Source organism: Tupaia chinensis, unplaced genomic scaffold (assembly GCF_000334495.1).
Source record: "Tupaia chinensis unplaced genomic scaffold, TupChi_1.0 Scaffold000289_1, whole genome shotgun sequence".
In the NCBI taxonomy this organism is placed as follows: Eukaryota; Metazoa; Chordata; class Mammalia; order Scandentia; family Tupaiidae; genus Tupaia; species Tupaia belangeri.
In genome coordinates, this window is record NW_006159774.1 from 480,934 (window position 1) to 500,745 (window position 19,812).

General features: G+C 40.5%; 2 protein-coding genes across 2 annotated transcripts in view; one reads left to right on the top strand and one right to left on the bottom strand.

Annotated features, from left to right (window-relative positions):
* MRRF (mitochondrial ribosome recycling factor) overlaps positions 1-18,049 on the bottom strand; it is a gene marked incomplete in the record, with an annotated part of 68,716 nt that extends 50,667 nt beyond the window's left edge. Inside the window, 3 exon segments of the mRNA XM_014588607.2 lie at positions 1,620-1,775; positions 11,531-11,742; positions 17,969-18,049. Of these exon segments, the coding sequence (XP_014444093.1) occupies positions 1,620-1,775; positions 11,531-11,714 (340 nt within the window).
* A 25-nt stretch (positions 18,050-18,074) lies between these two features.
* The window catches only part of RBM18 (RNA binding motif protein 18), a 29,631-nt gene continuing 27,893 nt past the window's right edge, over positions 18,075-19,812 (top strand). Inside the window, exon 1 of the mRNA XM_027772633.1 lies at positions 18,075-18,187. The gene's annotated coding sequence lies outside the window, so the exon portion shown is untranslated. The remainder of the gene's footprint in view (positions 18,188-19,812) is intronic.

A 19,812-nucleotide genomic window follows, 5' to 3' on the forward strand; every position in this document is an offset into this window, starting at 1 on the left:
AGGGGAAAGGGTGCCTGCTGGTTCAGACAGTAATGAAAGATGATCTGGAAGAATCTGGCAAAAAGACTAGCTAAGTTTGGCCTATTTCATCCAGTCTCTCCATGGCCCCTAGTTCTACACATAATGCTACATAAACATAACCCTAAAGAGAAAGAAGCAAAAAGGAAATACCAACTGGAGGCCTTTTGAAAATGAATCTCAACTCAACCTTCCTGATTTTCAGTAAGATCCTTCGCCACGTTAGTCCCAACACGGGCTTTTCAGTATGCAACAGTGGTGGTTCCCATTCCCTAAATCTGTATCGACATAATGCATCAAATCCTTTTCCCTCAATCTGTCCCCAGCGAGAATCTCCCTCAGCCTCATTCCTGCCCCTCATTTTCTCAAAGGTTAACATTTAACAAATTACACTCCCAACCTCTTTCCAGACCCATCATATTTTTAAGTTCAACAAGAGTGGAGCTTTCTGGCTAATTTTAAGTATCACATTTCTCCCTGAGCTCCCCTCAAACTGCTCTCTGGTTTCGGCTGCAGAATGTTAACAGGCCAGAAAGCACAGGGGAGACAGGGTACTTTATCAGTTTCATACCTAAAATAATAAGCAAGTTTAAAATAAACAGTTGGGAGAGATTGAATGGCACGCTCTACTGTCAGCAAAGGCAGAAATGCGCCAGTCCAAAAGTTGACAAATGAGGGGACTGGTCTTCTGGTTTCATACAGAATCTCGTCTCTGAACTCAGTATGTTTCTGATAGTGTTTATAAATGGAGCTGTGCGTTCTCTACTTAGTTTTCTTAAGAATGAGTTCATGAAATGTCTTCTAGTTTCCTTACAAGCTACCCCAATGAAGATGTGAAAGGGAGCAACCCAAGCTTCCACAGATACCTGCTGCGGGGTCCCAGACTTGACTATAGAATGATGACAATTTGCAAAAGGCCAATTTAACAGCAATTGGATTTTTCCTGCCTGCTTGCACCATTAGCTGACAACTCACTTCTCCATCACATCTGCAAACAGTTCTCCTAGACAGTTCTGACATTTCCCACTTAGAAAAGTCACTTTCAGGAAGTTATTAACCCAAACGGAATCTTCCTGGTCAAGCTCAGGGATATAGAAATGCTTCAGGTGGGCAGGTTTGCAGCCATTTGGTTCCCAGTAAGTGACAAGAACTTCTAAACAGGACAATTTGGAAAAATCAGGCCACAGATGTCAGTACCTAAGACAAAATATCTAGATGTGTTTATAGCACAGTCATAAAAAAAATCCCATTTTTTGAGAGTATAATTCCATGAAAGCAAAGACTATGACTTTTGTTGTTCACTACTGTGCATTAGCACAGTGCCTAGTTCATAGACAAAATACTTGCTAAATGAATAAATGAATGTAGTGTTAACTGTGTACCAGGCTCTATGCTAGAATACTACATGTTACCTCATTTATTTTAATGCCCACACAAGGCTGTAAGGTAGGAATCAACAAAGGGAACTGAGGACCAGGAGAGTAAAGTAACTACCCATGGTCACTAGCTGATAAGAGCAAAATAGAGGAAAACTCTCACCTCTGCCAAAGCCATGCTCTTTCTACTACATCCCTCCCTAAAATATTGGCTCAGCCACTCACCTGGAGAGGTCCTTATATTGAGAGTCTTATTGAAATTATCCTTGAGTGCTTCCATCACAGACTTCATTTCTTCATCAACCTCTTCCAAGTTGATTATATCTTCAACCAAGGCAGTGTTAATATTCATTCTAGTTTGGGACTGTCCCTTCCCTTTGGCTAGAAAGTAAATAAAAGAACAGCAGCATAGACAGAGAAAACAACCAATTGGTAAAGGGTAAAATGTCAAGTGTGAGAAATTAGAAAACATCTCTGCCCTTAAAATAGAGCTTATATTTACTGTCAAATAGGTACTTGGCATTATGCTAAATACCTTCTCAGCTATCAGTGAGGGTACAGGCTTTATCTTCAGACAGCCCAAGTTAAAACCCTGCATACAAGCTTCATGGCCTTAGACATATCTTTCTGAATACTTGGTTCCCTAACTGTAAAAGACAAATAATAATATCTATATAGCAAGATTACTATAAGAACACAAGTTAAATCATTCAAACACCCAAAAAGCACAGTCCAAATGGCATGAAATCTATAAGTGAATTAATTCCTTATTTTTCAGAAAAATAAGCAGAAGATGAGAAAGGCAAAGTGTTATGGTTTGAATAATGGTTTGTCCACAAACTATTCTAAACAGGAATGGAAAGTGGTTTTAGTGACTTGTTCATGGTGACTGGATTGTAGAGGTGCCTGTCTCATGAATGAGTTAATGCTGTCTCCTGAAAGAACTGAATGAGTTCTAATTTGTGAAAAAAAGGTTAGTTCTTGTAAGCAGGTGGTTATAAAAGAGGACTGAACTGCCTGCAGCTCACTCTCCCTCTCTTTCTCTCTCTCTCCACACACACCTGCCAATCTCTCTGATTCTACCAGCCATTTTATAGTCTGGTTTGATGTCAGCCCTAAGCCTTTGAACTTTTCAACCACCAGAATGGTGACTCAAACAAATCTCTATTTCTTTATAAATGACCTAATCTTGGGCATTTCTGTTAGCAGTACAATGACAAACTAATACACAAAGTGACTTGCCTAATGTCAGCAAAGGGTAAGGTCAAGATCTGGTCCTAGAAATACACAATTTTAAATCTATGAACTTTCCATTAAATCATCTCCACAAAATCTAATTGGAAAGAAACAAAATATGGTAATTCATTTAAAAATAAATACTAGGACAAGTATATGTACAGTATCTGATGGCTAGTACAGACAAAAGGAACAATAGTTTAGATATACTGAACATTACCAATGGTGATGACACTGGCTTCTATTTTAGAAAACTACAGCATTGGGCGCTGAATAAAATATTACTTTATGTGTAAACCCATCAATGTGATTTTTTTTTCATACACACTCTACTACATACTTAAACATATGTCACTTCCATGAGTAATACAAATATTCTCACATTTTTAAATAGGGTATGAGAAAGGAGAAAAAAAAATTTATTTAAATAACATTGGGCCAGCCCAAGTTAAGGCAGCTATATCTCACATGGCTGACTGTGTGGTTCATGTCCTGGAACTAGAAGCTTGAAAAACATGCTGTGCACATGTGTGTGTGTATGCCCAAATTCCTAAATGGGAGAGAAATGAAAGGAAAAAAACATAAATTCTCAACAAACACAGTAAGTATAAATGGATCAAAATGACCAACTAAAAGCTAGAGATTCAGGACCAGTAGATGGCATTAATGGTTATGTTGCTAGACTCCTACGTAATCGACCATGGTTCAAGTCCTGGACGCTGTAGTGTAAAACTTATGCTGGGCGTATGTGCATGTGTGCCCAAGATCCCGAGAGGAGAATGGAATAGAAAGGACTGAGGTATGGCCATTCCCACAGAGGGTGATTTCTTGCTTTCTATCTCTCTGTCTCTCTAATGATTGCACATGCCCTATATAAAGAAAAAAAGAATCTCTTCTTTAAAAAAAAGTTAGAGGGAACCAGCAGTTAGCGTAATGGCTATGTCACTGGACTCCCACGTAGTCGACCATGGTTCACGTCCCAGACCCGGTGGCTTAAAACTCACGCCGGAGTGTGTGCGTGTGTGCCCAAGATCCCAAGAGGAGAATGGAGGAGAAGGGATTGCGACGTGACCATCCCCCGGGGGGTGATTTCTCGCTTTCTGTCTCTATGTCTCTCTCTGTCTGTCTGGCGAGTGCACGCACCATAAAGCAAAAACCTCTCCAAAAAAAAAAGTTAGAGGGCCAGCAGGTGGCATGGTGGCTGAGGTGCTGGAATTCCCACATGGCTGGCCATGCATGGTTTGAGTCCTGGACCTGGCAGCTTGCTTTTTCTCACTCTCCCTCTCTCTCTGTCTTTCTCTGGCAAAATTCATGTGAAAAATAATATTAACAATAGTAATAATAAATAAGTAATTCTTTAAAAAAATAAATTAAAAAAAGTTAGAGATTCTCATTAACATTTTTAAAACTCTGGGACCAGCAGGTGGCGTAATGGCTATGTTGCTGGACTCACACATAGTCAACTGCGGTTTGAGTCCCGGACTCAATGGCTTAAACTCATGCCAGGCATGTATGCGTTTGTGCCCAGGATACTGAGAGGAGAACGGAGGAGAAGGGATTGCATAGCCATCGCCCCTAGGGGAGGGAGGTGATTTCTTGCTTTCTGTCTCTCTCTCTCTCTCTTTCAGGCGAGCACCCGCACCCTATAGCAAAATCTGTTACAAAAAAAAAAAAAAGATTTTTAAAAATCTAATCATATAAAATATTTGACATATTACAAACATATAAGATCATAGAAAGTTTCATGTATAGAGACAGAAAATTACAACCCTAGCAAAAGAAGTTCCAGTGTATTTACATTAAAATCAAACAAAAAAATTTTAAGAAAAAATGCATTATTAGAAATTATATCTGTTCCAAATATGAGCTGGGAACAATCGCTTTCAGGAACTAAGATTCAAGATTTTCTGCTGAGACTTTACCCTTCAGACCCCATTATAGAGTGGAGAGGCAAAAATGTAGGCCATCTGAAATGCCTACTGAATTTGAACGATAAACAATTCCTTTCAGGGACTAAGACTTAAGATTTTCTGCTGAGACTAAATCCTCCTGACCCCATTCTAGAGTGGGAGAAAAACAGAACAGCAGAGAGATGGCAAATCATCTTCTGCATACCTCTGAACATTCAGATTGAACTTCAAGAAATTAGGAAGACACGTATAACCCATCAGATGACCAGAAATCACCACAGGGACACAAGAATTATGAGAAATCAAGAAAATACTCCTCCCCCAAGGAAAAAGAATAACTCCTCGTCATCCACAGACAGTACAATGGAACTCACAGAAATGTCTGATAAAGAATTTAGAATATTCATAGTGACAAAGCTAACAGAGATGCAAGAGAAGAGAGATAATAAGCTCCAGAAGATGCAGGAGAAAAAAGCAGACGAGTTCTAGGAGGTGAGGAAGCTCTTGCACCATCTGAAAGAGGAAATACACAGCATAAAAAAGAATTAAACAGAACTGTTAGGGATAAAGGCTGTAATACAGGAAATCACAACCTCCCTTGAAAGTATTAAATGCAGGCTAGCTCATACAGAAGATCAAATCTCAGATGTAGAAGGCAGAATGGCTGACAAATCGACCACGAAGACTAAGAAAATAGCCAAAAAAAATGAGAATAACATATGAGAAATACTAAATACCATTAAACACCCAAATATCTGGATAATCAGTATCCCAGAAGGTGAAGACATTAATAAGGGCATTGATAAACTATTCCATGAAATCCTGGAAAAAAACTTTTCAAACCTAGAGAGGCATTGAAATACCAGACCCAAGAAATACAAAGGACCCCCAAATAGGATCAACCCAAAAAGATCTTGTCCAAGACATATTATAGCCAGAATGACCAAAACCACAAACACAAGATATTCAGACTGGCAAGAGAGAATCGTCAAGTTACCTACAAAGGATATCCCATCAGGTTAACAGTGGACCTCTCATCAGAAACAATGCGAGCAAGGAAAGAATGGGAAAATATATTCAAAGTGTTAAGGGAAAAACAATTTCAACTAAGAATACTATACCCAGCAAGATTATCCTTCATATGGGAAGAAAAGACAAGAGAACATTCTCAGATAAACAAAACCTGAAAGAATTTACCAACACCAGACCAACTCTCCAAAATAGTTCTGAATGGAGTTCTATATCAGAAAAACAAAATACAGACACACAGAAATAAGAGTTTAAAAACAATTAAGAAAATGGCCAGCTTAACTATAGGGACAAGTCTGGAGCTGGATGTTATGTTCCAGAATTTAAACTGGAAGACAGGATCACAACAGAAGATAGATTAAGTACGTGAGACTGAACTGGTGAAATAGAATCTTATGATTTTTGTTTGCCTAAAACATTGCTGATTTTCTTCTATGCTTTGTTTTCCAGATTTAAGGATTTTTGTCTTCTCTTGAGCTGTTGATAGGTTCAAGTATCTACTATTTGAACAGAATCTACTGTAGGAGGCAGGCCAGTCCCATAGCACAGCGGTTAAGTACTATGTGGAGTGAGCCACATCCCACACAGCCAACCATGGTTTGAATCCCAGCCCCAGTGGCTTGGGAAAAAAAAAAAAATGCCAGGCACATGCACACATGCCCAAGATCCTGATGGGATGGCAGAATGGTGGAAAAAGGATTGCACCAGGCTCCATTAGGGGAGGAGAGGGACTAGTATTAAAAAAAAAAAAAAAAAACACTTATAGGAAGTACTGAAAGTCACACTTAGGTGAAAATGTATATATAGCCTTACCTGCTTATAAGCAAAGGACAAAGCATTATTCACAATATACAAGATAAACAACTAAAGTGCCCATCAATAAATGAACGGATAAAGAAACTACACAAATAATGATAGAATATCCCCTTTTCAAAATGCTTGGAACCAGAAATGTTTTGGATTTCAGATTTTTTTGGATTTTGGAATATTTACATATACATAATGAGATATCCTAGAGATGGGACCAAATCTAAACAAGAAATCTATTTATGTTTCATATATATACTTCATGCATACAGTCTATTAGTGATTTTATATTTTTTTATATGCTGTATTTTTACTGCAACCATCACATGAGGTGAGGTGAATTTTCTACTTGTGGCATATCAGTACTCAAAAAGTTTCAAATTTTGGAGTATTTTAGATTTCAAATTTTCAGATTATTTCAGGGACTATTTCAGGGATATTCAACTCTCTATATAATAGAATATTATTCAGCCTTAAAAACAAGGAGAGGGGCTGGCAGGTACCACGGTAGTTTGGGACACTGGACTCCCATGTGGCCAACCACAGTTGGCCTATTGATGATTTCTACACCAATACACCAGGTTTGAGGTGATTTATACAACAGGTTTGAATTCTGGACCTAATAGCTAGCTTTCTCGTGTTCCCTCTCTCTCTCTTTCTCTGGTCAGATTGAAGAAAGAGAATAATAAACAATAAATTTGAATAAAGTAAGTCTTTAAAAAAAAAAGGAGATCCTGCCATTTGCCACATCATAAGTGAACCTGGAGGGCATTACGCTAAGTAAAATTAAGCACAGACATGGATAAATATTGTATGATCTCACTTACATGTGGAATCCCCCCAAAATAAATAAATAATACACAAAGCTAGAGAATAAAACAGTAGTGTCCAGTGGTGGAGAGAAGGGAGAGGAAATGGAGAGATGTAGGTCACAGGACACAAAGTAACAGATACACAAAACGAGAAAGTCAGATATACAACATGAGAACTACAGCTAATATTGAATTTTTACTAAACATGAGAACTACAGCTAATATTGAATTTTTACTAAGAGATTTTACACACTCTGCCATTAAAACAAATGGCTAACTGAGTGAGGTGATGGATGAGTTAACTTGCTTGACTTTTAAGTAACCATTTCCCTATCTACATGTATACTGAAACATCATGTAACAATGAAATTTTTAAAAAGAAAGAAAATGACTGAAAATTAATGAACTAACTGTCCAGCTCAGAAAATATAAAAAGGATAAATATATAAGAAAAAATAAATAAAGAGCAGAACTCAATAAAATCTGAAAAAAAAAAAAGAACAAAATCAACAACTCTTTTCAAAAGGTTTATAAAACTGACAAACTTCTGTTAAGAACACCCAGAAAAAGAAAGCAGTAGACACAAAAAAATAATATTAGGAAAGAAGAGGAGAGCCACTAGTGGCATGGTAGTTACGGTGACTGGATCCCACATGGTCAGCTCCACAGTTTGAGTCTTAGACCTGGTAGCCTGAAAAACATGCCAGGTTCATGTGCATCTCTGTGCAAAATGCAGAGAGGAGAATGGAGGACAAGGGACTGCAGTGTGGCCATCCCTGCTGGGGAGTGATTTCTCTCTCTCTCTCTCTCTCTCTCTCTCTCTCTCTCTCTCTCTCTCTCTCTCTCTCTCTCTCTCTCTCTCTCTCTCTCTCTCTCTCTCTCTCTCTCTGTGTGTGTGTGTGTGTGTGTGTCTGGCTCTCTCCATAGTGGAAATTTTAATAATCTTAAGAGAGTATTATGGGGGCCAGAAGGTGGCACGGTGGTTGGGGCACTGGACTCCTACATGGACGACTATGGTTCAAGTCCTAGATCTGGTGGCTTGCTTTCTCATTTTCTATCTCTATCTCTCTCTGGTCAAACTAAAATAATAATAAATATAGTTAAAAGAATTATTTTTAAAAAAGAGTACAGACAATGTTTTACCGACAGCTCTAAAAACAAAATTAAAAATGTCCTATGACATACAACTTATTGAAACTCTTGGGGCTGGGAGGTGGTATAGTGGTTAAGGGCGCTGGACTCCCACATGGCTGACAGCAGTTTGAGAACTGGACCTGGTGGCTTTCTCTCTCTCTCTCTCTCTCTCACTCTCTCTCTCTCTCTCACTATGTCCCTCTCTGGTCAAATTTAAATAAATAAAGTTAGATAAAATAATTCTTAAAAAAAAACTCAATAAATCAAGAAGAAAGAAAATATAAAGTCTCATAATCATTAAGAAAACTATAGATTCAAACATACCCACACACAAGTACAAGAACATACACGTATATCAAATCCAGATACTTTTACGGTTAATTCCATCAAACATGCAAGGAACTAATAATGCTGACCATCCCATTAAGAGATATAATTAAGAGAGGAATGTATTTCCCAATTTACATCATGAAGCTAATAAAGTCTTGACACCAAAAGCAGAAGATAATACTAGAAAGTTAAGGCTGTCAACATTAATGAGTTACATTAAGGATAACCTCACAGTGCCTTTATATACTCAAATGCAGACTCAAACATCGTGGTGGTTAAGGTGCTAGACTCCCACATGGCCAACTAAGGTTTGAGTCCTGGACCTTCTCACCCTTTGCCACCTCCTCCCCGTTTCTCTCTGGCAAGTGCACGTACCCTATAACAAGTTAAAAATAATAATAATTATAAAATTAAACAAATAATTCTTTTTAAAAAATTTAATGCCCATTCAAAAATAAAAACTTTTAACAAAATTAGGATAGAAGATATTTGCTTAAAAAAGACAACCAAAAACATAAAGCAAAAAAAATTCTTGATGTTAACATGCAGTAAGTATTCTCAGGTCAGCACTGCAGTGTGGTGGTGAAGGGAACCAGATCCCACCTGCCTAGCTTGGTAGTGCAGCCAATAGCAAAGAAACTGCACTGTGGAAAGCCACGTGACTGACTCTGGGTTTGGATCCCTGGGTCCACCTGAAAACATACCAGATACATCTCAGGCACCCAAGAGCCAGACAAGCTGGAGGGCTAGGGAATGGGGATTGTGGTTTGATGGGACCCTGTCAAGGGTGCTTCTCTTTTTCTCTCTTGCATGCATGTACACGCACACTCTCTCTCATAAAATTTTTTTTTAATCTTATTTTTTACCACTGTTTGAATCCTGGCTCTGGCAGTTTAACAAACAAGCTAGGTACATGTATATGCATGCCCAGAATCCCAGAAGGGAGAGCATCAGGAGTTCCAGCTTTCCAGATCTGCAATTAATTAGATGACCATGGGCAAATCTCTTTCTTTTTTTTTTTTTTTTTTTTTTTTTTCGGGGGTTTACACCAAGGGGGCGGGCCCCCCCCAGACAGAGAGACAGAAAGCAAGAAATCACCACCCCCCCACCCGCCCGGCCAGGGAGAATGGCCACATAATCCCTTCTCCTCCATTCTCCTCTCGGGATCTTTGGCATGCATGCACATGTGGCCAGTCTGAGTCTAAGCCACCAGGTCCAGGACTCAAACCATGGTATACTATATGGGAGTCCAGCGACATAGCCATTATGCCAACTGCTGGTCCCAACCATGAGCAAATTTCTAACATCTATTCCTCAGTTTTCTTATTTGCAAAACGGTGAGATGTGGAATCACTTGATAATCATAAAGATTTCTTCAGTAAAAAAAAATTACCATTTCTTCAATAAAAAAATTTTAAGTATTAAATAAGCAAATACACAGGAACTTCTAAAAAGTATACGGGACCAGTAGTTAGCATAATGGCTATGTCGCTGGACTTCCACATAGTCGACCGTGGTTCGTGTCCCGGACCCGGTGGCTTAAAACTTACAACAGGCACATGTGAATGTATGCCCAAGATCCCGAGAGGAGACTGGAAGAGAGGGGACTGCAGCATGGCCATCTCCCCTGGAGGGTGATTTCTTGCTTTCTGTCTCTCTGTCTGTCTCTGTCTGTCTGGCAAATGCAAGTGCCCTATAGCAAAAAAAAAAAAACTCTAAAAAAAAAAAGTATAATGCAACATACAGATCAAAAGTTATTACAACACTATTATCACTAGTATTTTTCTCTTTTTAGAATTACTTTAATTTTTAAATTATTATTATTTTAAGTTTGTTATAGGACACATGCACTTACAGGGGGTTGGGGGAGAGAGGGTACAGAGTGAGAAAGCATCCCACCAGGTCCAGGACTATGTTCGGCCATGTGGGAGTTCAGCGCCTTAACCACTATGCCATCTGCTGGCCCCACAACAAAAGTTTTCTAAGTACTAATGGTCTCTAGCAATTTGTTAATCATCTTATTCACAGAAAGAAGATCTACACAAAACCAGAAAAGGAAAGTCAATGAGAAGTTATTTTGCAGCATTTTCTTAGCACCATCCTTGGGCACAGACACCCCGGCTCACCACTACAAATAGCGACCTGCTAGACAATTTCAGTCACTCATTCATTAATTCAATAACATTTCTGAATGCATACTGTGTATCAGACCCTTTTATGTGCCGAATAAGAGAGACATAGACCTTATCTTCATCGGGTTTAGAGTGGAAGAAAGATAATAAATAATAATCAATCTTACAGTTAATTAATTACTGCTGTTCTAAGCACATTAAAGGTAAAATAACACTGCATACAAGTGCACATAACAGGGGACCTGACCTACTCTAAGAGGTCAGGGAAGGCTTCCCTGAGGAAGTGGCATTTAAGCTGAGACCTGAGGTTCATCAAAGTCTTATTCTTGGATGACACAAGCCATTAAGATCATTCATCTAAATCCACGGCTCTAATATCCCCCTCACCCAACAACCTTCTGGTTTTAATTATACTCCCAACATGCATCTTCCTATAAGGAGAGCATAATGTTGACCCTTGCTGTAGCATTCTGGTTTGCTTGGCACTTACACCTTTAATTCTAAATCTAAAAGGAAAAAATTGGGCATTTTCTGAACCACCGAGAAAACAAATGGCAATGGAAAAATAGACCCTGGGTCTTAATGCTGTCCCTGTGACTGTGACCTATAGAGCTAATCAACAGAATTATCTGAGACACCACTTCCTCATGTGGACAAGAAGAATCTAGTGCATTTCTGAGATCCCCAGCTATGATAATTCAGGGTCACCTATAAGGGGGAGTGGGGAGGGTAGTCCATGTCTTTACCTTTGGTTTTCTTGGTGGCAAAATGGCGACTTGGAACAGCTGCACAGGCCACGAATTGCCTATGGTCAGGCTGTCTTCCATTCATTATTCTTGGTGTAACTTCTGTAACAGGTCTGGTCAAGGCTGCAAGGTAACTGCGAAAGGCAGGGTGGACCAAGCGATAACACTTTAATCCGAAGGCCATGACTGAAGGCAAACCTTGTGCACATCCGCTAAAAAGACAAAAAGGAGATCTAAATAAAAAATCCTGCTGTAACTTCAGAAAATAATTTGTACCAATTAAGAAACTCCTATAGAGAACCAGCAGTTAGCGTAATGGCTATGTCGCTGGACTCCCACGTAGTCGACCGAGGTTCGCGTCCCAGACCCGGTGGCTTAAAACTCATGCCGGGCGCGTGTGCGTGCGTGCCCAAGATCCCGAGAGGAGAATGGAGGAGAAGGGATTGCAGCGTGACCATCCCCCCTGGGGGTGATTTCTCGCGTGCTCTCTCTATGGCTCTCTCTGTCTGTCTGGCGAGCACACGCGCCCTATAGCGAAAATCTCTCCAAAAAAAAAAAATTATAAAAAAAAAGAAACTCCTATAAACAAAGCTATGTACTAGATAATGTAAATATATTATCTCTAGTCCTCCTCCCATTCCCAATGGAATTTTTTTATTTATCATTATTACTATTATTTTAATTTACTATGAGTACACGCGCTCACCAGAGAGAGATGGAGAGACAGAGAAGGGAAGCAATAAAGAAGGATATCAGGTCTGGGACTGGAACCGCAGTTGGCCATGTGTGAGTCCAGCATTCTCACCACACCACCACCTACAGGCCCAGAAAGAAATATTATTGGCCTCATTTTACAAGATGAAGAAACTGAGGCTCACAGAAATTTAGGAACCTGTCCAGAGTCTATAGGACTCCAAACCCTAAGTTTCTTCCACTGCACCAAAATGTCTCTCCAGCAAAAGTACAGCAGTCTAAACCTTTAATGATCCTAATTAAACCCTTGAGAAAACGTACAAAATCTTGATAAAGTTTAAAGAGGGAGAGCAGAGCACTAGAAGAAGACTTTAAAGTAAATAAGAAAACCATTTCAACAGGCATAAAATGACTGGAAAATTCACACGACAGCATTTAATTACAATTTTCTTTGGTGCCTTATGCGCTGATTACCAATTAGAATGCACTTTACTTTAATGTGAGTGGGAAACTTGATTGAGGTTTGAGGTCTCCCATGGTAAAGAACTAAAGCTCTGGAAAATGCCACCCTCCACTGTGTTAACACAAGTTACACATTATACTTCTGAGGCCTTTGGCCATGGAAAGATGCTATCGCCTACAGCTATCTCTGGGCTAGAACAAAGTCACAGCTAAGTAACGAATGTAGCACTTTAGCACTGTAGCTTGTGCCAGGAATCTGGCTATCACTCAGCTAAAAATTAAGAACAATTAGCATCAAGTACCTGGAAGTTACTATCTTTAAAAACCAGTCCCATTCTTTACTTGGGGAAAAAAAAATGCCATCCTAAATTTTTTTCTTTATTCATGATAGAGCACGTTCACCGGCAAAAGACAGAGACAGAGACAGAGACAGAGAGGAGCACTCGCCAGAGTCTGGTCAGAGGGAAGTCCTTTCCTCCAGTTCTCCAGTTCACCTGATTTTGGGCACTAGCCCACATGCCCAGCAGGTTCCAGGCCCACTAGACTGAGGATTTGAACTAGCTGCTATGTGGGATCCAGCTTCTCTTGAGCAGTACATTATTGCTGTACCATGGAGCTGGATTCTACAGCCTAAATTGTTGATGTGGGATAATGGAGTGAATAAGAGCATGGGCTCTGCAGCCAGAAAAACCTGGAATTCAGTCTCTGCTGCACCACTGAATGCTCCTAAATAGCCAAGCCTTGATTCCCTCAACTGTAAAATGAGGATAATTATACCTAGTTCATAGGGTCAGGAATAATGAATGAGGCTATGTAGGCAAAACACTTGTGACAGGACCTAGCAGAGAGGAGGAGCTCCAAAAATGGCACCCATTGATGGCTATCCCCTTTCCTTTCAAAGACATTCCTGCAGGGACCAGTAGATGGCATGACGGTTACATCGCTGGGCTCCCATGTAGTCGACTGTGGTTCTAGTCCCAGACCTGGTGGCTTAAAACTCACACCAGGCACATGTTCGTCCATGCCCAAAGTCCCAAGATGAAAATGGAGGAAAAGGGATTGTTGGCATGGCCATTCCTCCTGAGGGGTGATTTCTTGCTCTCTGTCTCTCTCTTGTGAGCACATGTGCCCTATAGCAAAAATCTCTCAAATTAATAAAAAATTTAAAGTTCCTGTCAGGACTAGACATAATAAAAAAAACCTTGTATGCCATTACTAACATGCACGGTAGCCTAGAGTCAGTCAGGCCTGGATACAAATTTCAGTTTTGAGTAATACCCTTTCCCTTCCAAGACATCACTTCCCACACTAATGAATAAATAAATTAATTAATTAAATAACTGTGATCTTAAAATAAGTAAGAGTGCATCTAAAACAGCCAGCAGAGTGCCTGGAATTTAGTAGCTACTTAATCAATGGTGGTTACCATTGTTATTGTTACCTTTTTAAAAGAAAGGCAAATGAGTACCAAATTCTCTCTCATGATGGAATTCACAAGGGAAGACAGATGTCAATGATCAGCATATAAAGTCTATAAAAACAGATCTGGGGGCGGCAAGTGGTGTGGTGGCTAAGGGGTGAGTCTCTCTCTCTCTCCCTCTCTCTTTTGTCCCTCTCTGGTCAAATAAATAAATAACATTAAATAAAATAATTTTTTAAAAAAGATCTGGATTTAATGTGGAGTTTATTTTTTAATATTGTTATCAATGGCTACTAATAACTGATGAAGGGTCTGGGCTGCTCTCTTTACCAATATCACTTCATTTCATCTTTTCAATAAAGCCACAAAGAAAGTATAGTGATCCCCATTTTCCAGATGCTGAAACTGAGGCTCCAAGCGATTAAGTCACCATTTAAGGACATGGAGCTAACAGCTGAGCTCTGTTTTAGCAGAACTGAAACTGAGCCACAAAAGTCTGGCTCAGAACAAGGTTTCTATATCTAGGTTTTTGCCTAATATAGCAAATGCCTAACTCACACGTACATCCAAATATGGCTGAATAATAATGTGTAGGTTTTTGTTTTGTTTTGTTTTGTTTTCAATCAGCAGAGTCTCAATCTGGCTGTTCCATTTAAAACAGGTTTCCTGGTATTCCTGTTGCAAGTCATAATACCAATCCACAAAGCAAGAGGAAATCAAAATGGGTTAGAAATAAACAACCTTTGACAGAAAATACAGCACCCAAAGTAGACCCAGTACACGTGAACCGGAAGATAACTCTATAAATAAACCACATTGCTGAAATGCTTCAGGCGTAGATTTTAATTGCACAGAAGTCAGGAAATTTCAAAGTAGAAGTTCAGTAAAGGTAGTCCCTTGGAGTGCAGTCCCTTAAAGACCTGCACATTAACTTTTGGCTCAGAGTAAACAAAGACTTAAAAGTTGAGGGAAGAAACTCATGAAAGCCCAAGAAAATTATCCACAAAATGAATTTATACGCAGAAACAATGTAGCAGAAGTACCAGGGCTTTGGACACAGTCTGGAAATGGCTTCTTAATTTTCCCACTTCCAGTGCTTCAGTGTCCACATGTCATCATCACAGAACTATAAATGCCCCTTTAAAAAGATCACTGTAACAATAATAATGATATAGTGATACTATGTGACAGAAACTATTCTACGTGCTAACTTTAACTCATTTGAGCCTCAGGATGTACTACTATGTAGTAAGTGCTATAATCATCCCCAGTATACAGATGAGAAAACGAAGGCAAGAGTAAATAATCTCCCCAAAACTTGAATTCAGGACATCTAGTTTTTAACCTGTATTCTATACCATGGACATAAATATTCAATGTTTTGCCTGGTACCCATACATCCACAATAAATAGTTTTTAACATCCCAATCATTGAAATATTTTTTCAAACTACTTGAAGCACACAGTCTTTTTTCAATGTTGAGGTCTCAAAACTTAAGATTCTCTTTTTTCCATAAAAAGTAGATTTTAATGTTGGGAACACCTAGATAATAACTGAAAGTCTTGTCTTAATCTGTTGTTCTAGCAACACCTTCCAATCCAGCTATATATTAACTTATAATATGTACATATGTACATACATGAAAACCCTCATCATATATAAAACACATTCATGTGTATTTTATTATTTGATTTTCACAATAACCAAAGAATCATGATTTACCACCTACATTTTACAAAATAACCAAACTGATCTTTAATTTCTTCAAATGCCCCTCTTGCCCCAGGTCTTCAAACATGCAACTGAATCCACTTGGAATGCTCATTCCTCAATTCTTTAACATTTCCCATTTTTCTTTCAGATTTCAGCTTAATCATCCCCTCCTCAGAAGATGCCTTCCTTGGTCACTCCTCCAGTCCAACTAAGTCAGGTATCCTGTAGAGTACTTTCAATTTTATTATTTTTTAAAACTTGCTAGAAGGCACAGGCACTTGCTGCAAAGGGACAAAGTGAGAATGAGGAAGAAGGGAAAACCATAAAAGTGCATCCCCATGGGGTATGGTCATGCCACAATCCCTCCTCCTCCTCCATCTTTTAGATTTGGCGAGCGCACATACAGGCATGTCGTGTTTCTCAAGCTGCTGGGTCCAGAACTTGAACATGCAGTCAGCCATATGGGATTCAGCTGCTTTAACCACCATGTGGACCCTATAACCACATTCACAACACCCTATACTTCAGCATAGCACTTAGTCATTTTGTGTGTGTGTGTGTGTGTGTGTGTTGTTTTTTGGATTTTTTTTTTTTTTTTTGCCTGGAGGGCCAGAAAGAGACAGAGAGAGGGTAAGGGAGAAAGCACCCCATGGGGTAGGGTCAAGCTGCAACCTCTTCTCCTTTCAAGATTTTGGGCACATATGCACATGTATCCAGCATGTTTTTCAAGGTCCTGGGTCTGGGACCCTAAACCATGTGGTGGTCCGTGTGGGATCCAGCTCCATTAGCCACCAGGCCACGGGCTGGCCTCATAGCACTAAATTTTTAACAAGATATTTGTGTGATTATTTGATTATTGTCTCATTCCCTCCAAATAAGCACTACAAACTAATCCACGGTTGTCTCATCACTGTTTTATCACAAGGGCCTAGCACCTTTGTCTAAACACAAAGGACACAGGATAAATGTGATTCACAATATACAAATGAAATTCCAGGAACACTAAGTCCTTGACCATGGTCAAAATGCTGGCACAGAATTGGAACCCACATGTCTAATGGTAGGATCTGGTCTCTGTTTCCCTACACTGCCTCTACCATCTTTTAGTTTGTCAGATTTTTGTTTAGAGATAGTAGGGCATGTTCTTCCCTAAATTCCCTAAATTGTGGTAGCTGACAATACACAGAACCAGCAGAATCATCATATCCCTGGCACAGCTAAAGGAGGGATAAGACACTTTAAACAAAGAAAGATCTTTCATCTAGGAGCTAGGAGATCTGGATTCCAATACTCCTACCCCATCACTGTTTGCCATCTGGCCCTTTTAAATTCATAACCACCTGTATTCAAAAAGCATTTGTAGCTGCTCTACCATAGCTATGTGACTTGTATCAAGTCGTTTCTCCACCTAGGTTTTGTTTCTGCAACTATAAAATGAAGGAATCAAATTAGGTTTTCCAATTATAAAGCTCTGAAGAGCCTGAGAAATGCAATGGAGAGTGATTAAAGGGAAAGGCACCAAATTTAGAAAAGACCTGAGATAGAGTTCTGGTTCTAGCACTTCCCAGATATGTGACCTCAATTTCATCTGTAAAATGGAAATGACAGTATTATTATATTTGTCAGGATGATGTAAATGGAGATGGGCTATTGAAATGACAACTGTGTTGTCACAGGGCGTAGAGAGTAGTGGTTAAAAGTTCAGGCTTTGGAAACACACAGGCCTAGGCTTGAACTGAAGTTCCATCAATAACTGACCGCATGACCCGGCAAAGTTACCTTTTGAGCTTCCTTCCGTTTCTTTTTTCATGGAGGGGATAACCATACCAATCCCCAGGAGATTGTTCGGAAAATTAAATGTTCCTGTAGGTACTAAGTACTGTGCTATAAAATAGCAGCGACTATTAACTAAGCGCCCCCACTCCCCGCATCCCCTTAATTCCTAGCTGGAGAGATGAGCTCCGCCTTCAACCGCTGAGACTCTCTCTGATGCGACAGGTCCCGCCCCCAACCTTAAAGGTCAAGCCTTGAGTTGAACAGGTTGGGGTTGTAGTCCGGTCCCCCAAAGACCCCCTCCAGAGGCTCCTCAGTAAAGGCCTCTGGCACCCAGACCCTGTGTGCGCCTCGAGTCCCAGCCGAGGACACTCACCAGCTACAGCCCAGGTTATTGGGGAGAGACTCGCGCGAGCACGGCGACGGCAGCGGCGCGGGCGGCGTGACGTCACGGAACCGCGTCGCGGCGCAGACGTAGTGCGTCACCGGCGGCCTGGGAGCAGGGCGGCGTTGAAGCGGTGTCTAGAGGGCCGTCGTACCACCGAGGCAGGACCTGTTTTCGGGGCATGAGCTGAGGGCACAACGAGGCCACGAGGTGAGTCCGGCCGCGGTGTGTCCCTGCATCTCGTCGCAGGCCCCGCGAAGAGGTATTGCAGGAGACTGTCCTCCCTGGATGGCTTTTGAGGCCCCGCCCCGGATTGTCCCGCCGCTGGCCCGGAAATAACAATCCGAGTATTGACTCCTCGCCTCTGGGAATTCGCGGGCAGGAATCGGGAAGTCGGGATTCCAGGCTTGACCCCGAAGTTAACCTTTAAGAATAAGTGTCTTTGCGATTTTGGACCTCAGGTTGTTGCAGTTCTGCTGGGAGGATAGATGTGGAAGCGTTTTGTGAACTCTTAATCTAAGGAATCGTTGCCATTGCAAATTTAATGGATTTTGATACTGCATTGTTTTGATCTTTCACTACACTTTAACGTTCTTTCAAAGCCCCGTCCAGAGCTTTCGCCGATAATCTCTTAGATAAGGCTCGCTACGACCTCTTGAGTAGGGATGATTGTATCCATTCTAGGCAGGAAGAAGAAATTGAGGCCCCAAATGAAGAATTGGCTTAATTCCCTCATTAAGTAAATATTGAACACTTCCGTGAGCCAGGTAGTGTACTCAACACTGAGGATAGAACCATGATCATGATTGGCAAGGCCCCTAAGCCCTCTAAGACCTCACATTCCACTGAAGGAAACAAGATTTAAAAAATAGCACATTACACCAGCATTATATGCCTAGAAAAGGTTGCTGTGATAGTAAGAAAGGGCTCTATTCTGTTAGAGAACACTTTAGTGTGGAGAGATCATGTTTCTAGCTGAATTCACAACAGCTACGTGCAAAATCCACAGTTTGGTTACAGATCTCTCTAGCCCCATGCCCTCACCTTTCCCACTAAAACATGGTACTTTGGGTGGTTTTAAGTAACTATTGCTGCTTTGGACATGAGAAAAACCAGAAATTCTTGTCATTCATGAATATCATATCCTTTAGAGAGCCTTTCCCTCTCCACTCGGTCTATTCCAACCCCATGTTAAATCAGCCTACTTGATTGTGTTCACAGCATTATCACTAACTACATCTTGCTTACTTATGTTGCTTTTGTTTTTTCCTGTGCCCCTTCCAAATGTAAGTACCATAAGGGCAGGCATCCTGCTTGTTCACTGCTCTCATCCCAGCATCTAGACAATGCCTAGAAAATATAAACTCAATAAATTTATTTTAAAGGAATGATCTGTAGGCTGGAGAGAAAGGAAGCAGGGAGAGGACAAAATGCTTTCATTCCTGGCATTCTGTTTATGTCTGTTTCACCTCTCTCTCAGGAGAACTATGGCTTATTCATTTCTCTCTCTTCAGTTCTATTTTCAGTTCATAGCCCAGGGTTTAACAGTTTGTAGTGGCTTGTTGCACTTTAAAGATGTCTGTGGGAGGGAACCAGAGTTAGCATAATAGCTATGTTGCTGGACTCCCACGTAGTCGACCGCAGTTCGTGTCCCGGACCCGGTGGCTTAAAACTCATGCCGGTCCCACGTGCGTGCGTGCCCAAGATCCCGAGAGGAGAATGGAGGAGAAGGGATTGCGGCGTGACCATCCCCCCTGGGGGGTGATTTCTCGCTTTCTGTCTCTCTGTCTCTCTCTGTCTGTTTGGCGAGCGCACGCACCGTATAGCAAAAACCT